The sequence below is a fragment of the Cervus elaphus genome, chromosome 26 (assembly GCF_910594005.1).
Source record: "Cervus elaphus chromosome 26, mCerEla1.1, whole genome shotgun sequence".
In the NCBI taxonomy this organism is placed as follows: domain Eukaryota; kingdom Metazoa; phylum Chordata; class Mammalia; order Artiodactyla; family Cervidae; genus Cervus; species Cervus elaphus.
In genome coordinates, this window is record NC_057840.1 from 38,273,387 (window position 1) to 38,298,553 (window position 25,167).

The window sequence follows — 25,167 nt, forward strand, 5'->3', positions numbered from 1 at the left end:
CAGGCCAGCCAGTTAGAGCCAGCTGAGATGTAACACTGCGATAGGAAGCTGACCTAAGATGCCTAGGGAATGTCATCAGGGAATTGTAATAGGAGCAACTGAATTGTGGCTTCCTGACCATCTTAGAACAGCTCCTATGCCTTGGCCTGCAGCTGGGGAGCAGGTATTGCCCTGCTTTTTGTTTTTCTAGGTGAGGCAGCCAGGGACCCATGTGGATTACAACTAGAAATCCACAGAGAGGGCTTGGCTGGGGGACAGTCCAGGCTGGATAGCTGGGCAGAGCTGTCCGCGGCAGTCAGACACAGTCTGAGCTGTTAACAGCAGTGTGCGGGGTCCCCTTCCAGATTCAACTGTGTCATCCTCAGACTTCTGTTTATAGTAGAGACCCTGCCTGCCCAGGAAACTAGAGGCTAACAAAGATTTGTCAAAGCTCTGGCCTGTCCAGAGTTGGATTCCAACTGGTGTTGTTATTAACACATTTTCTCTTTAAATACAGCAACAAAGATCGAAAAATATCTCAGTACATTCTTGGACTATGTAGCACTTAAAGACCTTTGCTGCAAAAAATGCTCGGTAATATAGTATCAGTGGCCAGGAATAGTTAGAGACGCAACTCTTGAATAGAAATGTTGGGTTTGGAAAAATCATCGGTAAACAAAACCAACTAGAATAATAGTGTTCAATGAAAACATTAACCACTAGAGGGAGAGTTACTGTAAATATACAAGTTTAAATGAATTTATATGATTATCAGAACAAAAGTAGGCTGTGAGAGAAAATAAAGGGAAGAGAATTAAGAGGGAGCTAAGACCTGAGATAAATACATCTGGTTGGGAAAGTGGGCGAGGGTGGTATTGATGGATAAGTCATAGGCAAGTGTGTGTTTTCCCCAAAAATGAGTTGAAAGATAGGGGTTGAGAGACTTCTTGAGTTAGACAAACATATTTAGAATGAATGTTAAATGGTAAAATCATAGAAAGAAATGAAATACAGGCATTAATGCCCCAAGTCACAGGAAAAGCAGACTGAATTCTCCCATGCATCAAAAAGCCACACAAAAGAAAGCAAAAACTGTTAAAGAGAATCTGAGTCACTTTTCCAACCCTGGATCTGAGCCAGGTGAGCGCGCAGGTGTTTCACTTGGTTTTTGACACAGTTGAAAGCATATTATACAAGACAGCTTATATCTTGTGAGAATTAAGGTGTTATTTGGAGTCTCTAGAAAATTGCCATGTAGAAGTCATTTTAAAAATATACATTTTAGTTTACTCACTGAAAATTTAGTATAAAGCTTGAGAGGATTTTTTCACGATTGAATTCAGACCTAATTTCAGAAGAGGAATAGTTGAAAGCATATTATACAAGACAGCTTATATCTTGTGAGAATTAAGGTGTTATTTGGAGTCTCTAGAAAATTGCCATGTAGAAGTCATTTTAAAAATATACATTTTAGTTTACTCACTGAAAATTTAGTATAAAGCTTGAGAGGATTTTTTCACGATTGAATTCAGACCTAATTTCAGAAGAGGAATCTTCCTTGATTGGACTCATCTCTCTATATCAGGGATTGGCAGACTTTTCCTGTCAAGGGCCAGGTAGTAAGTATTTTAGGCTCTGGCAGCCACTGACCTCTGCATTTCAGTGTGGAAGCAGCGATCGACCATAGGCAGATGAAGGAGCAAGGCTGAGTGCTATTAAAACTTTATCCTCAGCGGCAGCGGGCAGGCTGGGTTTGGCCTGAAGGTTTGCTGACCCCTGCACCTGTTTGTTTCTGAGTGAGGTTGTTGCAGTCTCTTGGCAGTCAAGCCCCTGACATATGAATGACTTTCATTCCAAGAGCATGTTCTTAAATCCAACAGAGTTAGTCTAGGTACCCAGCTAACACAGTTGGCTATATAGTACTGGACTATAATAAATGGCAAACCACTCCAGTAGTCTTGCCTGGAGAACCCCATGGACAGAGGAGCCTGGCAGGCTATAGTTCATAGGGTCGCAAAGAGTTGGACACGACTGAAGTGAAAGAGCATGCACGCACTGTACTATAATAGGCTTATAAGACCTTTCACCCAAATCATGCATAAAAAATCAAACACAAAAAGTAAAGCATTTTTAATCTTACAGCACAGTACCTTGAAAAGTTCAGCAATACAGTACAATGGCTGGTCAACAGGGGCTGGCATCGAGTGAACAGGCAAGAAGAGTTACTGACTGCCGGAGGGAGAGGAGGTGGGAGATGGCAGAGCTGAAGGATCGTCAGCAACAGGAGACGGAGGGCCAGCTGCAACGTCACTCACACAGGACGCTGATGGCACAGGCTCTGGTTCCTAGCTGGAACTAGATGCATATGCGCCTCTGAATGTCTCAACTGGGAGGTTCGTATGTAGGAGACTTTACCATCTTTGCACTCAGAAGTGAAGGAACATTTCTGGCCCCATGTGTCTTCCTTGATGGACAAGTTTAACTATGCATCAGAAGTAAGCCTTATCTCTGGGTGAGAAATGGGAACGAGAGAATGCAGTACTTGGCGTACAATCTATTGGATAGGATGAACCAGTTTTTTTTTTTTGGTGAATTACTAGGTTGGCCAAAAAGTCCGTTTAGGCTTTCCAAAATTTTTTGGCCAACCCAATATGTCAGTGATATTGAAACACCCAATATTTTATGTGAAAGAAGTGCCTGGTTGTGTCGAAAAGCTGTCCTGGCCCTTGAAGCATCCTTGGCTGAGAGAACGTGCATCTTCTTCATTCCTGAATTCAGATCAATCTCCAGTTTTAAATAAGGAAACCGAGCAGAAGGCAGGCAGCAGGCCTGTTTCACAGAGGCTCTGGATCAGCAGCTCCCTCCCCAAGGGGGTGACTCTGGCCTGGGAACCCCGAAGCCGCACATGGGGCACTTCCCCACCTCTGGGCACAGGGATCGGACCTGCTTTTCCTGGGGTGTGCTGCCTGAAGACAGGCCCTTACTGCTCCGTACACACGTGCCACGCAGACGCTCTCTACCTTCTCAAAGGCTGCTCTTCCCGCTGGTCGGCCACTCCCTGCCTCCCTCCAGTCTTTGAAGGTGAAGTTCATCTCCTCCTCCTGCCCACTTATTAAAGCGGCAGCCCAGCCCACTGACCCTCTGTAGCCTCCCTGGTTTGGTTTTCTCCAGGCTTCCCTGATGGCTCAGATGGTCAAGAATCTGCCTACCATGAGGGAGACCCAGGTTCGATCCCCGGGTTGGTAAGATCCCCTGGAGGAAGGCATGGTAACCCACTCCAGTATTCTTGCCTGGAGAATCCCATGGACAGAGGAGCCTGGCGGGCTATAGTCCATGGGGTCACAAAAGAGTCAGACATGGCTGAGTGACTAACACTTTCAGCTTTGGGTTTTCTGCAGGGCCCTCCGCCTCTGTCCAGACGCTGTGGGTTCCACTTTTTGTCATCTATCGAGTCCTTGTCACCTCTCTCTGCCCTTCCTCTTGTGTGAAGGTCAAGGTTTTCCTCTCTTGAGTTCAGGCTTTATCTCCAGCACCTAGAGCCGAGTGTGGCATGGAGGAGGAGCTCAGTAAAAAGTTAACAAATAAGCCATTTGATTTTTCTGGTCCTCCCTTCAGGGAACTCAGAGGATGTTTCTCCTCCTGCATTTGTAAAAATAACAGAACTTAGAAAGTTAAATTCCCTGCGCCTGTTAGAACTCTGCAGAGGCCCCGCCTCTGTGGATGCCTTGCGCTGTGCTTAGTATTTTTACAACCTTAAAATAACCTCACGGAATCCTCTCAACGATCCTGTGATACATGATTCCTGATTTACAGGTGAGCAAAACTGGGTCAGGGAGGAGTTAATCAGTGCTGGGGATGGCCGTGCCCATGGTGATCACCCAGGGCCTGTGGGTTTAAGGCTCCAGTCTCAGAAGAAGTAACTGTCTCAGAAAGCATCGCCCAGAGCATGTGTTGAGGCCTTGGTGGGAGCTTCGCACTCAGGTGGGACTGAGCTCAGGTGACCCTCTCTGATGCCATCAAGGCCCCTCACCTTGCTTCCTGCTGTAGGCTGTGTGCCCAGGAGCTGGCAGAGGTGGCCAAGTCAGGACCCCTTGCACACTTTCCAAGTGGGTCTCCTCTGCCCCCCGGTCCTCTGACAGCAAGGCCCCTGCCTCTGTCTCCTGCCATGTCTCCCCGCGTGACCTGACTTGGCCATAGGCCACGGCTGGACTGGCCTTCAGTTCTGGCCCCCTCCCCAGCCCCGAACTTTGCTTAGCGTAGGTGACTTTGTTTCCCTTGAGGTTATCCTGGCTTCCACCTTGGCCTTCCCTGACCTTGCTCCGACCAGAGAAGGCTGCCCTGTTCTGTTCCCATAGACCCCATGCCGCGTTGGGTACCAATCGCCTTTGACTCACTCACTCCTAGATTGTCTTCCCAGCCGAACTCTGGGCACCCTGAGTTCAGGGACTGTGTCGGTCTTTCCATCACCGTGTCCTCCTAGAAACGGAACACTTTTCAGCCCGTGTCTGCCTTAAATCACTTTTTTAAAGCATCAGGAAAGGATTCCATTTAAGAAGTTTCTTTAAAAAAATCAAACTACTTTTAGAAAATGAGAAAATATAGATAAGACAGAAATTAAAATAAGTTGAAATGCAGTGTTAACCACTGAATTTATGACCTGTGTGGGTGGTTAGTCACTCAGTCGTGTCTGACTCTTTGTGACCCCATGGATTGCAGCCCGCCAGGCTCCTCTGTCCATGGGATTCTCCAGGCAAGAGTACTGGAGTTGGTTGCCATTTTCTTCTCTATTATGACCTATATTTTTCCATTAAAAAAATCCACACACGTATGTTTATATGTGATGCTCAGTTGCTCAGTGATGTCTGATTCTGTGCCCCATGGACTGCAGCCCACAGGGTGCCTCTGTCCGTGGAATTTTCCAGAAGAATACTGGAGTGGGTTGCCATGTCGTAGATATACATAAAAGTTACTTTAAAAAATGCAGACTTAACCTTTTTCCCTTCCCAGTAAATCATGTCCTCTTTTGGTCAACAGATGCCAATCCCTCCCATCATTGGTAACTGCTGCATAGATTTCGTTGCGTTTTTGCACCGTCATTTATTTAGGTTAATTCTTTTACCTTTCAATATAAAACAAGAACACTCACCTAACACGTTTACATTTAATTTTATGTTTTTCATTTCCATTCTGCCTTTGAAAATAGAACTCTCTGGTCTAGAAAATAAAGATTGTGAGCATTTTCTTACCCTTTTTGTATCATTTTGAGAAGTAGAAGAAAATCGCAGGTCATTTCTCTAGAGTTTTTATTTTATTTTTTTCTCTAGAGTTTTTAATCCAAGGATTGTATCACTATAAAGTGAATGTGCTAAGTTGCTTCAGTCCTGTCTGACTTTTTGGGACCCCGTGGACCCTAGCCCACCAGGCTCCTCTGTCCATGGGATTCTCCAGGCAGGAATACTGGAGTGGCTTGCCATGCCCTCCTCCAGGGGATCGTCCAGATCCAGGGATCGAACCCGTGTCTTGTCTCCTGCTGTGGCAAGTGGGTATTTACCATTAATGCCACCTGGGAAGCCCCGTAAAGTGAATGATTGTCCCCAAATATAAAAATAATCATTTCACTTCACCCTGCCACAGTGCTGAATACAACCCTCCTCCTCCCCTTCCTCTCTCCGTCTCTGCTGAGACCCTCCCTAGGCTAGACTGGACTGGACTGCCCTCTCCCCGAGCCTGTGGGCCCTGCCAGCCGCCTCTGAGCATGGAGCAGAGTGTAGCCCTGGAATCCTGACCTGGAAGAGGTGGGGTGGGTGGCCCAGGGTGTCTGTGATTGGACCTACCCATGGGGGACTCAGCTCACCTGGGGTCCATCATCTGTCTCTGTCCATCAGCCTTTCCCGGGAAGCTGCTAACCCTCAGGGCTGCTTCTGGGTTCCCTCTGCTGAGAGCATTTGGGATTAATGTCAGATCTTTCTGTAAGTTAGAGACTTCAGTGGATTAAAGCATGAATTGAAAAGTCCTCTGTGCTATTTTTAGATTTTTTTTTTCCTCCAAGGGGAGCATTTCTGATTTAACTGGTTTGCTGGGCTGGGACAGTTGACTCCCTAGCTGCACTCAGATGATTTACTGATGCAACCACCCATGCTCCAGACAGTGAACGGGGACATCTGTATGAGTGCATTGAGCATGCACCGTGCAGCCACGCCTTTCCAGGTCCGGGCTGTCCCCGAGGACCACTGGTGATTTACCCAGGGCTGACCCCTTTTTATTTTTTCCAACATTCTTTCCAGGGACTGTAGAAGAACCTCTTCTTCTTAGTGTTCTGGTAGGATGAGACTCTCCCTGGAGGACGACATGGCAACCCACTCCAGTATTCTTGCCTGGAGAATCCCATGGACAGGGGAGCCTGGTGGGCTACAGTCCATAGAGTCACAAAGAGCTGGACACAACTGAAGCGACTTAGCAGGCAGGCAGGATGAGACTCTGCGGGCATGACCCAGATTAGGATTTAGGTCCACGTTAGTGGACCCCAGCATAGAGCTGATCTGTACGGTTGGAGGGAGAGGTGGACGTGCATGGCAGCTGGGGGCCTGCCAAATTGATCACGTTGTGTGTGACCAGTTAACCAAGCAGCATGAGGTGTCCTCCCATTTAGGAGCAGGTCTTGACTGTATTTGTTACTGACTTCCCCCTGAGGTTAACCTCCTTTTCCTCTGAACCAGGCCTTCAAAAGTGAAGCACACTGCAAGTGTTGTCATTCACCTTGGAGTACTTCCCTATGAACTATTCCCCAAATTACGTAGCACCTTTAGATCTTTCTTCTTCGGCTGGAAGTGTTTTTGAAGTCTAAGTCATACAAACAGATGCCTGTGACAAACGAGTTTGTGGTACCTGAAGCCTCTAAATGAGGACAGGATTGAAAACTGAGCCCCGAAAGGTGGGGCGGAGCTCAGCTGCTGGCAAGGCACAGGGCAGTGAAATTTCATGGATCCTAAAGGAAATCAGTCCTGAATATTCATTGGAAGGACTGATGCAGAAGCTGAAGCTCCAATACTTAGGCCACCTGATGCAAACAGCCAGCTCATTGAAGAATACCTTGATCTGGGAAAGATTGAAGGCAGGAGGAGAAGGGGACAACAGAGGATGAGATGGTTGGATGGCATCACCAACTTGATAGATGTGAGTTTGTGCAAACTCCGGGAGATAGTGAAGGCAAAGGAAGCCTGGCATGCTGCAGTCCATGGGGTCATAAAGAGTCGGACATGACTGACTTAGTAACTGAACAGCAAAATGAAACCACAGCCATTGTCCTGAAATAGTTCTGGATAATGTGATGTACTTATCCCATCTTAGGTTCCAAAACCCACAGGGAAATGGAAAAGCCTCAGGTAGTAATGTCTTCAAACAAGAGCGGAGCAGACATCAGAGTGGTTATGCTCGAGGGTTGGGGGGGTTGGGGGCAGGAGCTGATCTTAACTAATCCAGGCCAGGAGGAGCACTAATGCTTAGGATGAAAAGCATTGAGCTGGATCAAGGTTAAAAAGGGCGCCTATGGGATTCAAGCTTGCTTGAGAAAAGGGCTTGACCCTTGCCTTTCTCCAAAGAGAATCTAGGGGCAGGGCACTTGGTTACCCTGAGCAGTTTCATTGCTGCTCCCAAGAAAAGGGGCTTCTCAAAAAACAAAAAAAAAACAAAAAAAAAACCACATCACAGAGCTAATCCAGGATAGCCAGTGTCCTTATTCACACATTGAAGACCCAAAACCAAGGATAACTGTTTCAGCTGTCTCCCCTCCCCAATTTTATCAAGGTATAGTTGACAATTAAAAATTATATGTATGTAAGGTATGCACCTGGATTTAACATATGTTGTGATTATCACAGCCAAGTTAACACACCCATCACCTCACAGAATTACTCTTGTTTTTGTTGTGAACACAGAAGAGTGACTTAATTGAGAGGTCCTGACTGAGTGCTCCTTATCTACCTATGTGTGTGTGTTAGCACTCTGTCGTGTCTGACCCATGGACTGTAGCCCACCAGGCTGTTCTGTCCATGAAATTCTCCAGGCAAGAATACTGGAGTTGGGGTGCCATTCCCTTTTCCAGTTCCTTATTTATGTTTGCTGTTTAGTGCTCAGTCGTGTCTGACACTTTGTGACCTCCTAGTCTGTCCATGGAATTCTCTAGGCAAGAATACTGGAGTGGATTGCCATTTCCTTCTCCAGGGGATCTTCCAGACCCAGGGATTGAACCCCGGTCTCCCACATTGCAGGCAGACTCTTTACCATTTCTTTCAAGCAGGGATCAACTTAGTGAAACCTTAAAAACCTGAAAAGAAATTTTTTTGGGGGGTCAATATCACTACTTTTTAATACAACATAGTTTTGGGGGAACTTTGCATTACATTTTAAAAGTGAATTCTTGAACAAAAGATCAATTTCATGCTCTCTTATAAAAGGCAAGGCCCCCGATGAACCCAAGGTTCTTAGCATTGATCCCTGTTGTTCAGTTGCTCAGTCATGTCTGACTGTTTTGCGATCCCATGGTCTGTAGCCCTCCAGGCTCCTCTGTCCATGGGATTTCCCAGCCAAGAGTACTGGAGTGGGGTGCCGTTTGCTACTCCAGGGGATCCTCCCAACCAAGTCTCCTGCATTGGCAGGCAGATTCTTTACCCCACCAGGGAAGTTCTTATTGGTCACTATGAAATGGAGAATACTAGTGAAGTGAAGTGAAAGTCGCTCAGTCGTGTCCGACTCTTTGTGACCCCATGGACTATACAGCCCATGGAATTCTCCAGGCCAGAATACTGGAGTGGGTAGCCTTTCCCTTTTCCAGGGGAATCTTCCCAATCCAGGGATTGAACCCAGGTCTCCCACATTGCAGGTGGCTTCTTTACCAGCTTAGCCACAAGGGAAGCCCAAGAATACTGGAGTGGGTAGCCTATCCCTTCTCCAGCAGATCTTCCCAGCCCAGGAATCAAACCAGGATCTCCTGCACTGCAGGTGGATTCTTTACCAACTGAACTATCAGGGAAGCCCCAGAGAATACTAGAGTGAGTTTCAAAGTCCAGTGTTTTTTTTTTGTTCTGAACAAGCACACACTGTCCAGCTTGCTGAATCCACATGCACACCCAGCCCTAATGTGTGAACACCTGTTTCTACTTTGGAGGCAGAATTCCTGGGGGTGGAGGGGAGTGGGGACTAACCTACCAGAAATCACAGCTGTGTGCAGATGTAGGGGAGCAGAGGTGACCTCCAGAGGGCCGTGGCTGCATCCTGGGCATGCCTGGGTTGTGTTCGGATTCTCCTGGGGCTGGGAGAGCCCTGACTGCATGGTGGGCAGAGGCCACCAGAGGAGCAAGTCTGTTTTGCCCATGATCTGCCTGATGCTCTGGGAGCGGTCAGCACCATGCAGACAGCTCCAGAGGATGCGGGTCCTGTGCCATCAAGGTCCTGTCCCCCACCCCACACCCTTCAGCTGTCGTCTCAGTGCGTCACATGGTGAAGACCCAATGCCTGTGAGTTCCGTGAGAACTCCTCACCCCCCTGCATACAGCAAGTGCTCAACAAATGTGAGTTCCCTTTCCTCCTTGGCCCGACTGGCAATTGGAGGGGTTACTTGATGGGCAAGGTAATGCTTCTTCTCTTTCATCATCAAGGAAATTGAAGACAGAAGTATCTTGCCCCCCTCCAACACTTGGAGGATTCAGGGCAGAGCCAGGGCTAGAACTTAACTCCTCTCCATCTTGTCTGAGCTTCCCACCTCCATCACCACTTGTACGTGTGAAAATATCTCAACCAAAGTAGTTGCTCTTTCTAGAAACTGCTCATCAAATTCACCCAAAATTCTACCTATTAACAGTTCAATTTTATAATTGTTGCTAAGTACAGCAGAAATGAAATATAACCAACTGGGAGACTCTTTCAGTTACGGTCTATGAACACAGTTATAGTGATCCTTCCCCCTTTAGTGGCTCAGCCTCCTTTTGATCCCAGAGAGTACTCCCAGCCTTCCCTTTGTTGTTCAGTTGCTAAGTTGTGTCCGACTCTTTATGCCCCAAGGACTGTAGCATGCTGGGCTTCCCTGTCCTTCACAATCTCCCAGTGTTTGCTCAAATCCATGTTCATTGAGTTGGTGATGCCATCCAACCATCTCATCCTCTGTCGTCCCCTTCTCCTCCTGCCCTCAGTCTTTCCCAGCATCAGGGTCTTTTCCAATGAGTCAGCTCTTCTCATCAGGTGACCAAAGTATTGAAGCTTCAGCATCAGTCCTTCCAATGAATATTCAGGACTGATTTCCCTTAGAATTGACTGATTTGATCTCCTGGCTGGCCAGGGAGCTCTCAAGAGTCTTCTTTAGCACCACAGTTCGAAAGCATCAGTTCTTTGGCGCTCAGCCTTCTTGATGGTCCAACTCACATCCGTACATGACTTCCCTAGACAATACCTGAGGTGACTTTGTAGCACTTCATTGTGGTATCTTCAGAAGTACATTTTCTATGAACATTCAGCTAACATTCACTTTTCCAACTTACACTTACCAGAAGTATTCTTAAAATGAATTCTGATTTTCTAAGATGGCAAGATACTTTATTTTTAAAATCTCGTTATTTTAACACTGCATTGTTAGGTGTGATTTTCGACATCCCAGCAGGGAAAGCTGTAGTCTCACCAGCTGCCATTTCACTTATGGTGCATTTTGTCAGATCTTATTTTACACGGTATATGCGAGCTATTAATGTGGATTCTACAGCCCCCAAAACTGTTATTTTTCAGGGTTGCAAAATTGTATTGTCAGAGCTTGTGGTGCAAATAGCAGTATAGACATTTCAAATAAGTGAACTTGAGAGTCTCAGTATTATTATCTCGGGCTGTTTAGCTGTTAGTGGAGCCAGACCCAGAACAGCAAGGTCACAGGTTTGCTCTTATCTCGTGAGCTCGGTCCACACACCCTTTACATGGCCATCCTTCAGTGCAGACCCTTGGGGCAGCGTGATCCTCCCAGGAACTGCAAGCAGAATGCTCGCTCTACTAATGGGTAGACCGGTAGTTCTCATGCGAGCCATATCAGCATCACTTTAGGAGCTTTTAAAAAAATCCTCCTACCTGGGGCCTCAAATATTCGGATTCGTCTGGTCCAGCCATGAGTATTTCTTATGTGCTGGGCTGCGCAAAGTCGATTCAGTCATGTCCAACTCTGTGCTACCCTATGGACTTTATAGCCCTCCAGGCTCCTCTGTGCATAGAATTCTCCAGGCAAGAATAATGGAGTGAGTTGCCACTTCCTTTTGAAAGCTGCCTTTTGGCTGCATTGCTCTGTTTGGCTTTTGCTGTGTCATGAGGCTTCTGGGGCATGACTGAACAGTTAGGAGTTATTCTTCATAACAGTTAGGTTGTTCTTCAATAAGCTTGAGATCTGTTTGTTTCAAACATGGTATGAGACATTTGGAGAGATCAAGTTGCATTCTAATCAGTGCCTTAAGATCCACGTCTGTTTTTTCTTTTAAAATTGATTTTGAACTGGAGGATAATTTCTTTACAATATTGTGTTGGTGTCTGCCATACAACAACATGAATCAGCCCTAAGCATACGTATGTCCCCATCTTCTTGAATCTCCCTCCCACCCCCCACTCTATCCTACCCCTCTAGGTCATCACAGAGTACCGGACTGGGCTGCCTGTGATATATAGCAGCTTCCCTTCAGCTATCTGTTTTATGTATGTTAATGTGTGTGTCTAAACGCTCCTCTCTGAGTTCATCCCACCCTCTCCTTCCCCCACTGTGCCCACCAGCCTGTTCCCTGTATCTGCATCTCTATTCCTGCTCTGCAAATAGGGTTATGAGTACCGTTTTGCTGGTCTGTTTTCTTGTTCTTTGAAAGTTTACCCTGAATGTGAACATCTTCTGACAGGTGTTGCCAGCAACATGCTTGTGTTATAATCAGGAGAGAAACAAGGGGGTGCTGTGTATATCCAAGGAGAATCATTCATGCCTACACATGCGTGAACTGTTTTAGAAGTCAATGACTTCAGATGTGTCGATGTGTCTGGTTGGAGGCTTAGTGTCTGCTACTTGGTTCATTTAACTTTTGCACCAAGATTCATGTCAAAATACGAGAGAAGTGATTACTTGAAAGAGGCCAGCAGTCTGGGCGTTCTCCTCATCGACGTCTGAGGGGGCCTCGCCTTCACCCCCGCCTTGCGTTGGGCTCTGTACATTACTGGGCTTGTTCTTCCTTGTGCCTTTGGCTTGTTCTCTGGTTCTCCCTTGGAATGTGCTCCTTCCAGGATCATTTACAATCCACTCTTCACTGAAGCCTTCCAGACAACCTGTTTCAGAGTGGTACTCTCACGGATGTCACATTTCTCGTTTGTTCCACACAAGCTCATGTTGGTTTCCAGTCTGCCGTAGGCTGAGCTTCGGCACTTCTTACCTTGGCAAGTCCTGTCTTCTTGTGCAGGGGGCTCTGTTTCTCTGGAGACAGAGCAGGTCCTCGGTTGGTTCCCAGTGAATTTAGTTGAACGTCTAGCCAGAAGATCTGTGCTGTGTGTTGATGTTGATGGTCTATTTCCATCTTATAAAGACACTGTTTTGGGGGGAGGTGGGTGTAGAATAGGGAAGCAGAGAAGAAGGGAGGGCAGGTGTCCTGCTGCTACTTTGAGCCACTTCAGTGGGTCAGGTGACAGTTTTTATAACACATTGGCCACTGAGGTTGACCTGTATGCTTGTGTGAGTTGTTAGTGCTCTGAAATATCCAAGCAAAGAAAATGAACTCAGTGAGAATGAAGAGGTGCTTCCAACTGGTTCAGCTTTTTACCTGAGACAGTGATGAAGATCAGGCATGGAGACATCTAGCTGAAGAAAGGAGAGTTTTAGTTGAGCTATTAAGGATGGATGGATATTGACCATGCGTATTAGGACTAAGCTGCTTTGTTACTTAGTAATAACATCAGTGCCAACAGAGGTGGACTCAACACTGAGCCCTTGGCGGTGATGAGAAAGAAAGGCAGGCTCCTGCCCTTGACTAGTTGCCAGGCTGGCAGGTGGTAAGTTGGACTGGATCTTGTGTGTTGGAGGAATGAAAAGAAAGAGAAGTAAAAAAGATATTTTGTGTGTAATCTGATGATGCTCCAGGCAGGTGGTGGCATATAGGAGGAGACACATTTGAGACTAGACCACTAGCGTCTGGCCGGAATATACAAATGGATTCTCCCAGAGAAGGCTTTGCCTGCTGTGCTTAAACCCAAGCAGGAACTTTTATGGAAGGCTGTTCATCCTCATAGACATTCCAACTCCTCCTTGTCTTTTAGTCAGTGTGATTCTCTTCCCATGTCCTGGAATGAGAAGCCTTTCTTCCCCCATGTCCTGGGTTCGGCACGTGGCTGCTTCCTGCTGAGAACCTGCTCAAGGTTCCCATGGACATCAGCGGGCTTTGCTGTATCGCTTGCTTCCCACCTGGGCCCTCTGGTGGGCTCTGTACCCCATCAGGGTGGGGAACCTTATATTTCCTACACGACCTGACCTCTACTTCCATTCCTAGCAGAGGCAGCAGCTCACACTTTAACTCCTCACACTGGGACTTGGCTCGAGGCTATATAACTCCAGGGGGGGACTTGGGGGAGCACTCCAAGCTCCCTGTGGTCCAGCCTTCCTGACTCTTCTGTCTGTTTCCTGGGTCTCCCAGGGCTGTTTAGTGTGGGTGACTGAGCTCCGTTCGGTCAACCATTGAGGGGAGAGAGTGAACCAAAGGAGTCTGTCTGCATGGTGCTCTCACAGAGCCTTGACCTTGATTGTAGAGCAGCCCTAAGTGTATTGCAGAGGCTTAGCTCTGCTTTATTCTCTAGTCTCAACACTAAAGAAGTGTCTGTCGCACAGCTTCTGTGAAAGTGGAAAAGTGTCATGGGTAAGTACTGAACAAATGTAAGTTCGTATCTTCATGACCGGAACCTTGAATGGTAGCCAGCAGGGTTTGAGATGATCGAAGCTGGATGCCCCCGATAAATGTCCCGTGAGACTCCCAAGAGGGCGGTGGGCGGCTGATAATGATGGAGAATGTTCTGTGCCTCTTGTTCCCTCCCAGAGTGCCGAGCAGATCACTGCGCTGTGTAGGAATTTTAACGACACCCAGACCAACGGCATGGAAGGACCAAGGGAGGGTCAGGACCCTCCTCCGAGGCCACTGGCTCGCCACCTCTCTGATGCAGATCGCCTCCGAAAAGTCATCCAGGAGCTCATGGACACAGAGAAGTCCTATGTGAAGGTAACGGAAGATGCCGTCGTGATTCCCCGCACCCTTCCTGTGACGGCCGGCTGTATGTTGGCAGGGGCTCCTGGTTGTATCTGCCGAGGACCCTGCCACTCACCAGGGAGATGCCTGCCCCTCGAAGTGGCACATTGCTGCCGGGGAGGGCGAGAGGGTTGCAGAATTTAGACTCCCCGCTCGTTTTGTTACCAAGGTAGCTTTCACTATGGAAACAGATGTTCTGGTTTGTCATTTGCAATCTGTGGGAAGGGAGCCTGCACCGGTTTAGGGAAAGGGGGACGGAGATCCCTTTAGGTGATGAGGAACCAGGGAGCAGCGAGTTCACAGGCGGCCGCTAGCACGGGCCCCAGAGTGCAGGCATCACCGTAAGGACAGAGCCCCACAGGGGAGGCACCGGGCATCACTTGGGCACCCCCAGCCACCACACAGAGCAGCGGCTGGGCCTTTCACAACCCGGGGAGATCACTCATTTATCTCAGAGGCTCCAGTTAGTAGTTTGGGAAACATTTTACAAAAAAATGCAGGTGCCTCTGGGAAGACAGGGTTCTTTTGCTTGAAGTATTTGCTGAAGTGATTTTAAACTTGCTTCCTCGGCTACTTGCTGGCAGTGGAGAGGCGCAGAATCCAGGCCTGGCCTTGCCTCCACCTGCCGGCATGGCCTTGGGTGACCCCCTCCGAGCCCCTCATAGGGTCTGAGACAGGGGGCGTTCTTGTCCCAGCTCTAACACGCTGAGTCCTGAATTAGGCTTTGGCACATGCGCCAGCGTGCACACACACGCTCTCACCTTTCTGCACAGACATATCTGAGCTTCCGCCATTTATTAACATCACTGTTGTTTTATCTGAACTTGGCCAGAGGCTCACCCAGGGCCTTTGGGAGAAAATGAGGCAGTCTGGGAGAACTACCCTAGCCCTTTCTTTTGGTCCCGCAGGGGACAAAGGAGAGCGGCAGAGATGGCAGTTTCATGGCCTTTCCCACCACGACTCATCCTGCTTCGCAGGTGGGGAGATAAAGTGCGTGTCCAGGGAGCTGACAGTGACCGTGCCCAGCAGGGTGGGCGCTGGCCACTTGATGATGTCTGAGGAGCCCCCACCCATAGTGTCGAGGGCACAGTTGTGAGCGTAATCCAAGCCCCTTTTTATTCCTGTTGTTGTCGGTATATTTACCTGTTAGACCACTTGATCCAGGAGGGTGGCTGCATTGTGACCCTGGTCTGGGACCAAAACGGATGCTGTGGGCCAAGTGGATACAAAGGGCGGCTCTCCTTTCTTTCTGCGAGAATCCTGCCTGTCGTCTCCTCAGGGCCCCCGTGTCACAGCTCAGGGCCGCCGGCCTCAGCGTGTCAGCTCGTGGGCAGGAGTGGCCACAGCCCACCACCGCCTCTGATGAAATAACCAGCATCTGGTACCTACTATGATTCGTGCGTGTGCACGCACACACAAATTTTTAAAAAATTTCTTTTTGTTGCTGACATTGAACACGTACTTCTACTTGTTCTATAACCTGGACCTCTGCACTTGACTTGGAGTTTGCAGGGCTCATTTGTTCCCTGAGACATGGCCCAGGAACTTCCCACCTCTCTCTGCTCTGAAGCAGCCGATGTGGGGTCCTGGGAGGCTGGTTAGACCAGAGCCATTTGATTGTGAAACCCTCAGGGTCACGAGCCTGTCCATTTGCTCCCAGGGCCTGCACCACAAGGTTCTGGAGGCTTCTAACCTTAGCAAGCTCTCCAGAACTGGATTTCTCGATTTTAAGAGGAGTCAGATGTAGGCACCTACTTCTAATACTCTGTGACTCAGAATTCTTCAGAATCAGTGAACAAGAAAAAGAAATCTTTCCTATCACTAAATTATATGCTGGTCTTGGCTTCAAATGATTAAAAACAAAACAAAATTTATCTAAAGAGTTTTGTAAATACATCAACTCTCACTATTCTGTGCTTTTGGAGCCCAGGTTTGGTGAAGACACAAAGATGGCCTAGATTGTAAACATCATGATGTTCATCTCTGGAAAATTTTTCTCGTGCTTGAGTGTGGGAGTTTGAAACTCTGCTAAGGCATCAGCCCTGAAGCTGAAGAGCTCCCCAGACCTCGTCCTGTCCCCCTCAGCTCAGTGGTCCAGGCTGGAGCCGTCGCCCGGCTCCCTGAGGCAGAGGAGGAAGCCAGGTTGGCCGGCAGATGTGGCCATGCCTGACAGAAATTCCTGGCCAAATCTCACTTCTCTGCAGGGAAAGGCGTGTTCCTGCTGCAGCAGCTGAAAGATCCTGGCTCTGCCAGTAAGACAGTCAAATGCGCAGAGTAGGTGATCAAGCCATAAAGAGAAATGTGGAATGCAGACGCTGATTGTATTGTGCTGTTAACCTCTTTGAATTAGGTGAGCGAGGAACCACCACCTTCAGGGCCAAGTCTCTCAATCAGACACAAGCGTCATCGTTCTTAATGCCAGTCCGAGATGCGGCCAGAGCAATGCTTGGGAGTTTTGGAGACTCAGGGGTTAAAGACTGTTGTCTTTTGTCTTTCAGGATCTGAGCTGCCTCTTCGACTTATATTTGGAGCCACTTCAGAGTGAGACCTTTCTTACCCAAGATGAGGTAAATACTTCCCTCCCCAGTCCACTGACCCAGAGGTTAGTCTCTGCTTGCCCTTTAGTGAAGGGGTCACCTAACTCCTGGGCCATAGACTGGTCCCCGTCCACGGCCTGTTAGGAACTGGGCCACACAGCAGAAGGTGAGCAGCAGGTGAGCGAGTGAATTTTCATCTGTATTGACAGCCACTTCCCATCACTTGAATTACTGCCTGAGCTCCGCCTCCTGAAGGATCAGTGGCGGCATTAGATTCTCATAGACCCCTACTGTGAACTGCGCATGCAGAGACTGAGGATGTTCACTCCTTATGAGATTCATCCCAGAACCATCCCCTCCCTTCCACCCCTGGCTGTGCAAAAATGGTCTCCCATGAAATTGGTCCCCCAAAAGGTTGGGGACTGTAGTAGACCTCCTAGATTTTACCTATTGGTCCCAAAGGAACATAGAGACTTAGGGATCTTCAGAGAGACCTCCTCCAGAGCCATTTATGTGACTTCTGTCCCCTGAAGCGCAGTGGCAAGAGTTAAGAATGACTGCGCCCTTTTTGTAGTGGAAGGTGTGACCCAAATTACCTTTTAATATGTGACTTTTTAGTGTTAACTCACAGTTATTAATTCTTTCTTACTGACTTCCATTCCTCCCCCCCCCACCCCTCAGTTTGAATTCTGAAAACTTGACATCCCCTTAAAAACTTATTCTAGAATTCAGGGACCGGAGATGTATATAACCCTCTGTGTATGAGCTCTATCCCCTCATGAATACTGTGTCTTTTTTAAAGGATTTACTTCTGTCTCCTTCTTGGTGAATGACTGTGATTCATTTATGCCTCTGGGAGTTCAGAGTGGTGTCTAGATCTTCATCGCTAACACCCTCTTTTCAAATCCTGGTCTTCACTCAGATGGAGTCGCTTTTTGGAAGTTTGCCAGAGATGCTTGAATTTCAAAAGGTGTTTCTCGAGACCCTGGAGGATGGGATTTCAGCATCGTCTGACTTTAACATACTTGAAACCCCCTCGCAATTCAGAGTAAGTATTTTAGACGTAGGTTTAAAGCGAATATAGGTGGGTACAGTGCAAAGTTCTCCCCTGGAAGAGAAAGCGTTGTCCCTCTACTGTTGAAAAGATAAGTTCAGTGCTGTCATTGCACGGTTTTCCTCTGGCAGGAGGTAAAAGAAGGCCCCGCTTCTCCCTCAGGTAAATGCTCTGGGAATCAGGGGTCTGGGCATGCCAGCTTTTATGGAGTCTGTCTGCTGTTGACATGTCCGTGCCCCCTACTCAGCTCTGCCCAAGGCTCTGTAGGGAGATTGCTTCTGAGGCAAGAGCGCCTCCTGCATCTGATTCTGCACCTCCGTGGTTGTGTGACCTTGGGAGGAAAGCAAAGGTTTTCACTTGTTCTGAGAGAGCCTCCTCTTCTATGGAGCCCTGTCTCCAAGTGGGAATTGGTGACTAGCAAGAGGACTCCCTGGTGGCTCAGACGGTGAAGAGTCTGCCTGCGATGCAGGAGACCCAGGTTTGATCCCTGGGTCGGGAAGATCCCCTGGAGGAGGAAATGGCAACCCACTCCAGTACTCTTGCTTGGGAAATCCCATGGACGGAGGAGCCTGGCGGGCTCCAGTCAGTCCCGGTCAGTCCATGGGGTCACAGAGAGTCGGACATGACTGGAGTGACTTCATTTGTTTTTTTTTTCATGAGGTCCTTCCAGAGAGGGACAGGCAGAAGGCAGTAGAAAGGGACTAAGGAAACACACGGCGAGCATCGTTCGCCCTGAGTGGGGCAGGGCCGGCTTTATCAACAGCCTCTCGGGTTACTTATGTCCTGCCATGTCGGATGCATTTTTTTAGATAGAACTTTCTTTCTTGTTCTTGACCACACACTGCATCAAAAGGTTCTGCTGCCAGAAACTTTTCAGAAGATCTGCTAGAGGCATGCCCGGGCTGTACACTCCATCAGCTGGGCAAATGGCACTCCCTGGCTTCAGTCTATGCCTTCCTGAAGCACCAGGGCCCTGGTGTCTGAAAGACGAAGACCGTGGAGACAGCAAAGCGGTCAGATGCCAGGCCAGAGCCAGCAGACGTCGAATGAACCATGTCTGATGTAACTTTCCCTCTCTTTCTAGAAACTGCTGTTTTCCCTCGGAGGCTCTTTCCTTTACTATGCGGACCACTTTAAACTGTACAGCGGATTCTGTGCTAATCATATTAAAGTACAGAAGGTTCTAGAGCGAGGTAAGTGGCTCACGTTTTATAGCTTTACTTTCTAAATTGTTAATTAAATTTGTATTCATTGAGGAGAAGCGTGATTTTAATGGGTTGTGCTCCATTGTTGGCCTTGAAATGAACAAACATTAACGGGGGAGGTTCCAAACTTCTTTCAGTTTTCTGGTAACAGTGAATGTGTGTGCCTGAGAGCTGAGATGTTGCATGGCGATCACTTTGCTGTTAAATTACAGCTGGATTCTTTTTTCACCAATTCTTTTTTCCTTGCTCTAAAAACTTTCAACCAGAAATATATGCCCCTGGAGGGAGTAGAAAGCAATGTATGCCGTTTTCTTTCTTAACCTTTTTCTTAAACCTGAGGATCCACTGCAAAACACCACCACCAGGTAACTCCTACCAGACTCACAGGATGTGTGTTAACTAAAATGAAAACCTCTTTAGTGAAGCTGGTTTTTATCGCAGCCCCTAGCTTGTCACTGAAGTACCTTTGATCTTGCTGCGTTGTTATCCTCTTATTTGATTGACTTTAACTGAAGACTTTTACATTTCTGAAGTCCAAGTAGACAGGGGTAGCAAACCCGTCTCGCTCTTCTGCTTCATGTCAACAGCAAACATTACTCTGTGGAGCTGGAGAGATGCCCGAATTGTGGCCCCTGACTTGCAGTGGGTCAGCTTGGGCCAGGCAGTCAGCGCACTGATCCTCCTGGGTTTTCAGTGACCGGCCAGCCAGTCAACTCAGCCAGGGAAGTATGCCCAGAGATTTGATGGACGCAGTGACCTTCTTCACGTGTAGGATATTGGAGGGAGTGTTTGTGTGACAGTCACCATCAGCATGTCAACAACCCTAGGTCCAAGCTATGCCTGTAATACCTGTTGATGAAAATAATCAATAAACAGACAATGACAGGAATAGGAGAAAGTTTTATTTGAGCCAAACTGAGTAGGGTCACAAACAGCCGGACACGACGGAGCACAAGGACCCTAGCTCAGAAGACAGCTTCTCTGATTACTCACAGGATTTGCTCCAGAGAAGCAGGGCTGTCAGCAGTTTCCTGTCTTGTCAGAACAAAGAATATCAAATAAGGCAGGAATACATTCCTTCAGGGTTTCAAGAACACCAGATCGGCATGTACACAGCCAGTCAGTATGGCCTTGGCACCTCGGAAGGGGGTTTTATCATGGAAGGACGACCAACATTGGTGTCCCAGGATGGGAGGCATTTAATCTTTATTTTTAACACAGATAGTCTTTACTTCTGGTCAGTGCACCCTTTTCTTTAAGAATTAAAGAAGAGGTACAATGTCTGTTTGGTAGTTGACAAATAGGCTGTTTTCATGAGCATAAAATTCAAGTTAACTCAAGTATAAGTCAGGATGACTTCCCCAGACCTCAGTACATAAACATTTCTTTTATTATGCCCTGAACCAGAAATGCTTAAATGAGGTTATGTTATTACCAAAAGCTTCTTTCAGTCATCACACAACTCGTTAGGTATGGGATTAGAATTCTCAAATTTGTCTCCCTCAGAAGGTAGGTTTTTAATCCTGTTCTTCAGAATTCTCATTTCTGGTGGCAGAGATGAGAGGACGCCTTTAAGCTCAAGGTCATGAGCAGCAGTAATTCAGTCTGCATGGAGACTGTCAAACAGATACAGGTCCCCAGGGGTTGCTCCCGTTCTGTGCTGGTCCTATAGTGGGAGGCATCTTATAAAAACATGTGTCATCCTAGTTAAGGCCATCTGAACTATTTCCAGGAAAGGTCACCAGGCTACCTACATTCTCTCAAGTGTACGTGCAAATAGGACCTGAACCCACTGAATCTTGAACTCTTAATATGAAATTCCCAGGAGAAAGAAATGATTCCCCCGAGAGGTGAATGCCCCCTTTGGAGTTAAGGTTGGCCTCGTGTACTTACTCTTGTGAAGATTTGCCACCTGTCTGGAAGCCAGTGAATCAGGGCTGTTTTCCGTGACAGTGGCACGTGTTTGAGAGGCTTTTGTACTGGAACTTTTTTAGTTGTGGCAACTGGTTAGTAGCAGCCAAGCTGCGTTTCAAGCCCCTTCTCTGTCTCATCAAATGCTTCCTAAAGGCACTGCCGTGAAGAATCTGGAGTTTGTGCTTCCATACGTCTATTTCAGAACTAGGGAACAATCTCTCTGCGGTATCATGAAGGTGTGGAGGGTTCCTCCAGACACTGACAGTGTTCAGTCACGTCCACTGATGCAGTTCTGCCCTTCCGTTTAAATCCAGAACCTCCTAGCATCTTAGAGTAGGCTCAAGTTGAAAAATGAAGTCTTAGAGTGCTACCCTCTAAATGAAGTGTTAGAGGTTAACAAGACCCAGCCCAAATCTATCTTCTCTAGTTGTTTAAACCAGAAAGAACTAATTTCCTCTGAGGAATAACTTCTTGAGAGTATAATAAACTAAAAGCATACTGATGGTTTCCTCGTTCCTTCTTTGTCACAGAGATGAAAGGTCATCTCACCATCTACGCTGTCTGGTAGCCACATTCAAAATGATACTGCACCTCCTACAAGTCCTATTTTGCCTTTTGTATAAAACCCCAAGTAAAGGTTTGTCTTCATTCAAACTGGCTGAATTCCAGCGGCTGGTGAACCAGTGCCAGCATGTGGAATCCAAAGCAACAGCTGAGGTGTCCACAAGCGCTCTGAAAACATTAAATGCACTTGGATTCACGAGTGTAATACCTTCATGACACCACAGAGAGGGGTGGTTTTCACTACCCAGTGGGGTCTGAATCTGGTGGAAGGTTTAGACTGCTTGGAGCTGTGGAGATGGAAACTGCAGTGCCTGTCAACTTATTTTTAAAGGAAAAGAAAAAAAAAAAAAGAAGATCTTGCTTTAAAAACAGCCCTTAAGTGTATAGAATAATTAGCAATCTGTCCTAGGTCAGTGGGAAAAGAAATTACTGGTTTGTTTTGCTCTATGAATCTTGTGAGGGGTATGGTGTAGGTTTGGATAGTAGTTTTGTGACTTTATGAATTGTTTGGTATAGATGCTGAAAAAGTGAGTTTCAATGTCTCTCGTGGGTCTGCAGGTGAACATGCCTTTAAAGTCAGACCCCGCTGCATTTTGACTCCATGTTCTTCTTTGGTCCGTGCTGGGGCCCTTCTGGCAGCCGAGTAAGCACCCTTTGTTTGTAGGATTCGTCCCCGAGTGGTGATGCTGAATCCTTGTTGACAGCGGGTGCGTGACCCACTGGTGCAGTTGGTTTTTTTCTGGAAGGATGTCATCAGGAGGACTGTCGCAGCGGATCATCTGTAATTCCATTAAAACCTTAAGGAAGTAGAATTTACATCATCCTGCTGTGCTCTTCTAAGGGTCTTTTAATCCATCTGCTTGCAGCTAAAACTGATAAAGCCTTTAAGGCTTTTCTGGATGCCCGGAACCCCACCAAGCAGCACTCCTCCACGCTGGAGTCTTACCTCATCAAGCCAGTTCAGAGGGTGCTCAAGTACCCGCTGCTGCTCAAGGAGCTGGTGTCGCTGACGGACCACGAGAGTGAGGAGCACTATCACTTAACGGGTAAGAAGCGGGGGGACCCCAGGAGGTGACCTGACGGCCACCCCCAGGCCTGCGAGCTCCCCTCTTCCTCTGCTTGGTTTCACATTCGGAACGTTTCTCCGAATTGTGATTGTTCACCTTTAGATACCACTTAGTGTCTGCAAATAGCTAGGTATTATGGCCACCCCTGTAGATGGGCACAGCATTTGGGCAAAAAGTTTTCTCACTGGCATAGCCCTCTGGAGGGACAATTCCATTTTCATTTTTCAAAGAACGTAATTTAATCTCAGGGAGTTGAGATAAATTGCTTCAGGTCATGTGTCTTAACAAACAGTGCTGCCAGGACCCGAGAAGCCCAGGCCTGTTTGCCCACAACTCTGTGAGGTTCTGTGTTGTTTGCTGATCCATTCTGCTGTGTGAGGCTCCACCTTGTGGAGAGGCGCAAGCAGAGACTGAACTCCCAGGGCCGATGACGCTTTACAGCTGATGCTGACGTGTCTTCTTCGTAACCTCAGAAATGATCAGCCCGAGTTTGTCAAATACACAGGGCCCCTCACTTTGATAGTAATTAGAGTGGAAGGACTGATGCTGAAGCTGAAGCTCCAATACTTTGACCACCTGATGCAAAGAGCTGACTCATTGGAAAAGACCCTGATGCTGGGAAAGATTGAAGGCAGGAGAAGTGGGGGGTGACAGAGGATGAGACGGTTTAGATGGCATCATCGACTCAACAGACATGAGCTTGAGCAAACTGCAGGAGACAGTGAAGGACAGGGAAGCCTAGCGTGCTGCAGTCCATGGGGTTTCAGGGTCAGATACGACTTAGTGACTGAACAGCAATGAGTGTCCCTTAAAGAGATGCTGCTTGGAGAGTAAGAGGGATTTGTTCTCCATGTGTCAGAGCTAGGAGATCCAGTCAAGCTGCACATAATAAGCACATGGAGAGGGAAGCAAACTTACTAATAAATATGAGTATTACTGAATAGCAAACAGTGCAAAGTGTAAATGAAACAGTTTTTCTGTGACAAGCATATTGTATCATAAGGATAAACTTTCTGGTATGAAAGTTAAAACTTACACATAAATGATACAAATTAGGATTAGGATTCAATTGCTGTGTGAATAGTTCACTTTGCATTGAGATGATCTTTAAAAGGGGTCTGTTAAAAAAATTGCCTTCTGAAAGTCCCTCCTCTAAAGATGGAATTAAAATCCTGAACCAGAACAAGATATGAAAAATAGTTGAGTTTGGAGATGACTTGAAATTTTGCTTTTTGACCTTGACAAAAATCATTTTGTCCCTCACATGCCCATGTAGAAAGTTCAAATTAACACCAAACATAAATGCAAACAGTTGCTCTGGAAAGGGGATATTTAGAGGCTTTTGTAAGTTCTTGTTAAAGAACTGTCATTGATCACTATTCCAGTTAAGTGGTCCAGGAGGAGGGCAAAATTTAAGAGCAGGTCAGCCTTGGGTTTGAATTCTGGCTCCTCCTCATGTCTGGCAAACCACCCCCCCATCCCGCCCCGCTTTGCACCTGAATTTTCTCATCTGTAAAATGGGATCAATAATAGGTCCTATTCTGATTGCATTGCTGTGGGGATTAAAGGAGATGCCTCATGTAAATCACCTAGGAGAATATGCCAGATAGAAAGTGCTCTATACATGGGAGCTGTTATTGTCAGTGATGTTTTTTACTTATACTCTGGCTCATTTCAAGGAGGATTTGAGGTGGAAGATAATTTTGCTGTTCTTTATAAGTAGGTTATCATGGGCTGTTCAAGCCCTACCTGAATGATGCTGCTGTTAGTTAAGAACTGGTCTCAAATTCTGGCTTGAACCTTAAGGTTTTTCATTATTGCTGTTGAGTAGGATTTCGAACAAACCAAAGTTGTAAAACAAATTATGACTGCGTATTTTGCAGAAGCACTAAAGGCAATGGAAAAAGTAGCCAGCCACATCAATGAGATGCAGAAGATATATGAAGATTACGGGACTGTATTTGACCAGCTTGTAGCAGAGCAGAGTGGAACAGAGAAGGAGGTCAGTAGGATTTTTGGATTCCGAGGGGCTGAAAGCCTGTGACCGTGGGTCTGGAGATCACCTCCAGACCAGGCCACCCAGTTAGGGCCTTCCTGCAGGTGTAAATGTAACATAAAATTGACTGCATTGGTCTAAAGACGTAACCATCTGTTCTGTTAATAAATACTGTACCAGAAGTAGTAGTACTTAGCTCGTATCTGTACCTCTTCCTCCTTTTCCTGTGGAGCGTGAGGTCAAGACAAATCCCAGAGGCTAGAATATAAATGGAGAGCTGGGACTGTAGGAGGGGAGGGGCGGGATAAAGGCAGTGGGAGTCAGCATGTGGAAAGAGAATTGAAGGCCTTTCCTTTTCTAACCTCAAGTATTGGTGGCTACCTCCTTACTTATAAAAGCAGTTTAAGTGGAACTTGACAATTTTCCTACTTTACTTCTCTGGCTGGATTACCAAATTTAGCATCTTGAACTTTACAAAGTCTACACATAAGGAGCAATGTAGTTTAAGTAGAAAAAGGCAAGAATAGGAAACAGCTAGAATTTTTTTTTAAATTACAGTCAGTTTCAAT

General features: G+C 47.0%; 1 protein-coding gene across 7 annotated transcripts in view; it reads left to right on the plus strand.

The window, feature by feature from the left end:
* Positions 1–25,167, plus strand: part of TIAM2 (TIAM Rac1 associated GEF 2) — a 237,974-nt gene that overhangs the window by 207,109 nt on the left and 5,698 nt on the right. For all 7 annotated transcript variants that reach the window (XM_043888332.1, XM_043888330.1, XM_043888336.1 and 4 more), the window contains 6 exons: positions 14,055–14,234; positions 16,760–16,828; positions 17,721–17,846; positions 18,937–19,045; positions 22,402–22,581; positions 24,486–24,604. In XM_043888332.1, coding sequence (XP_043744267.1) covers positions 14,055–14,234; positions 16,760–16,828; positions 17,721–17,846; positions 18,937–19,045; positions 22,402–22,581; positions 24,486–24,604 — 783 coding nt within the window. The remainder of the gene's footprint in view (positions 1–14,054; positions 14,235–16,759; positions 16,829–17,720; positions 17,847–18,936; positions 19,046–22,401; positions 22,582–24,485; positions 24,605–25,167) is intronic.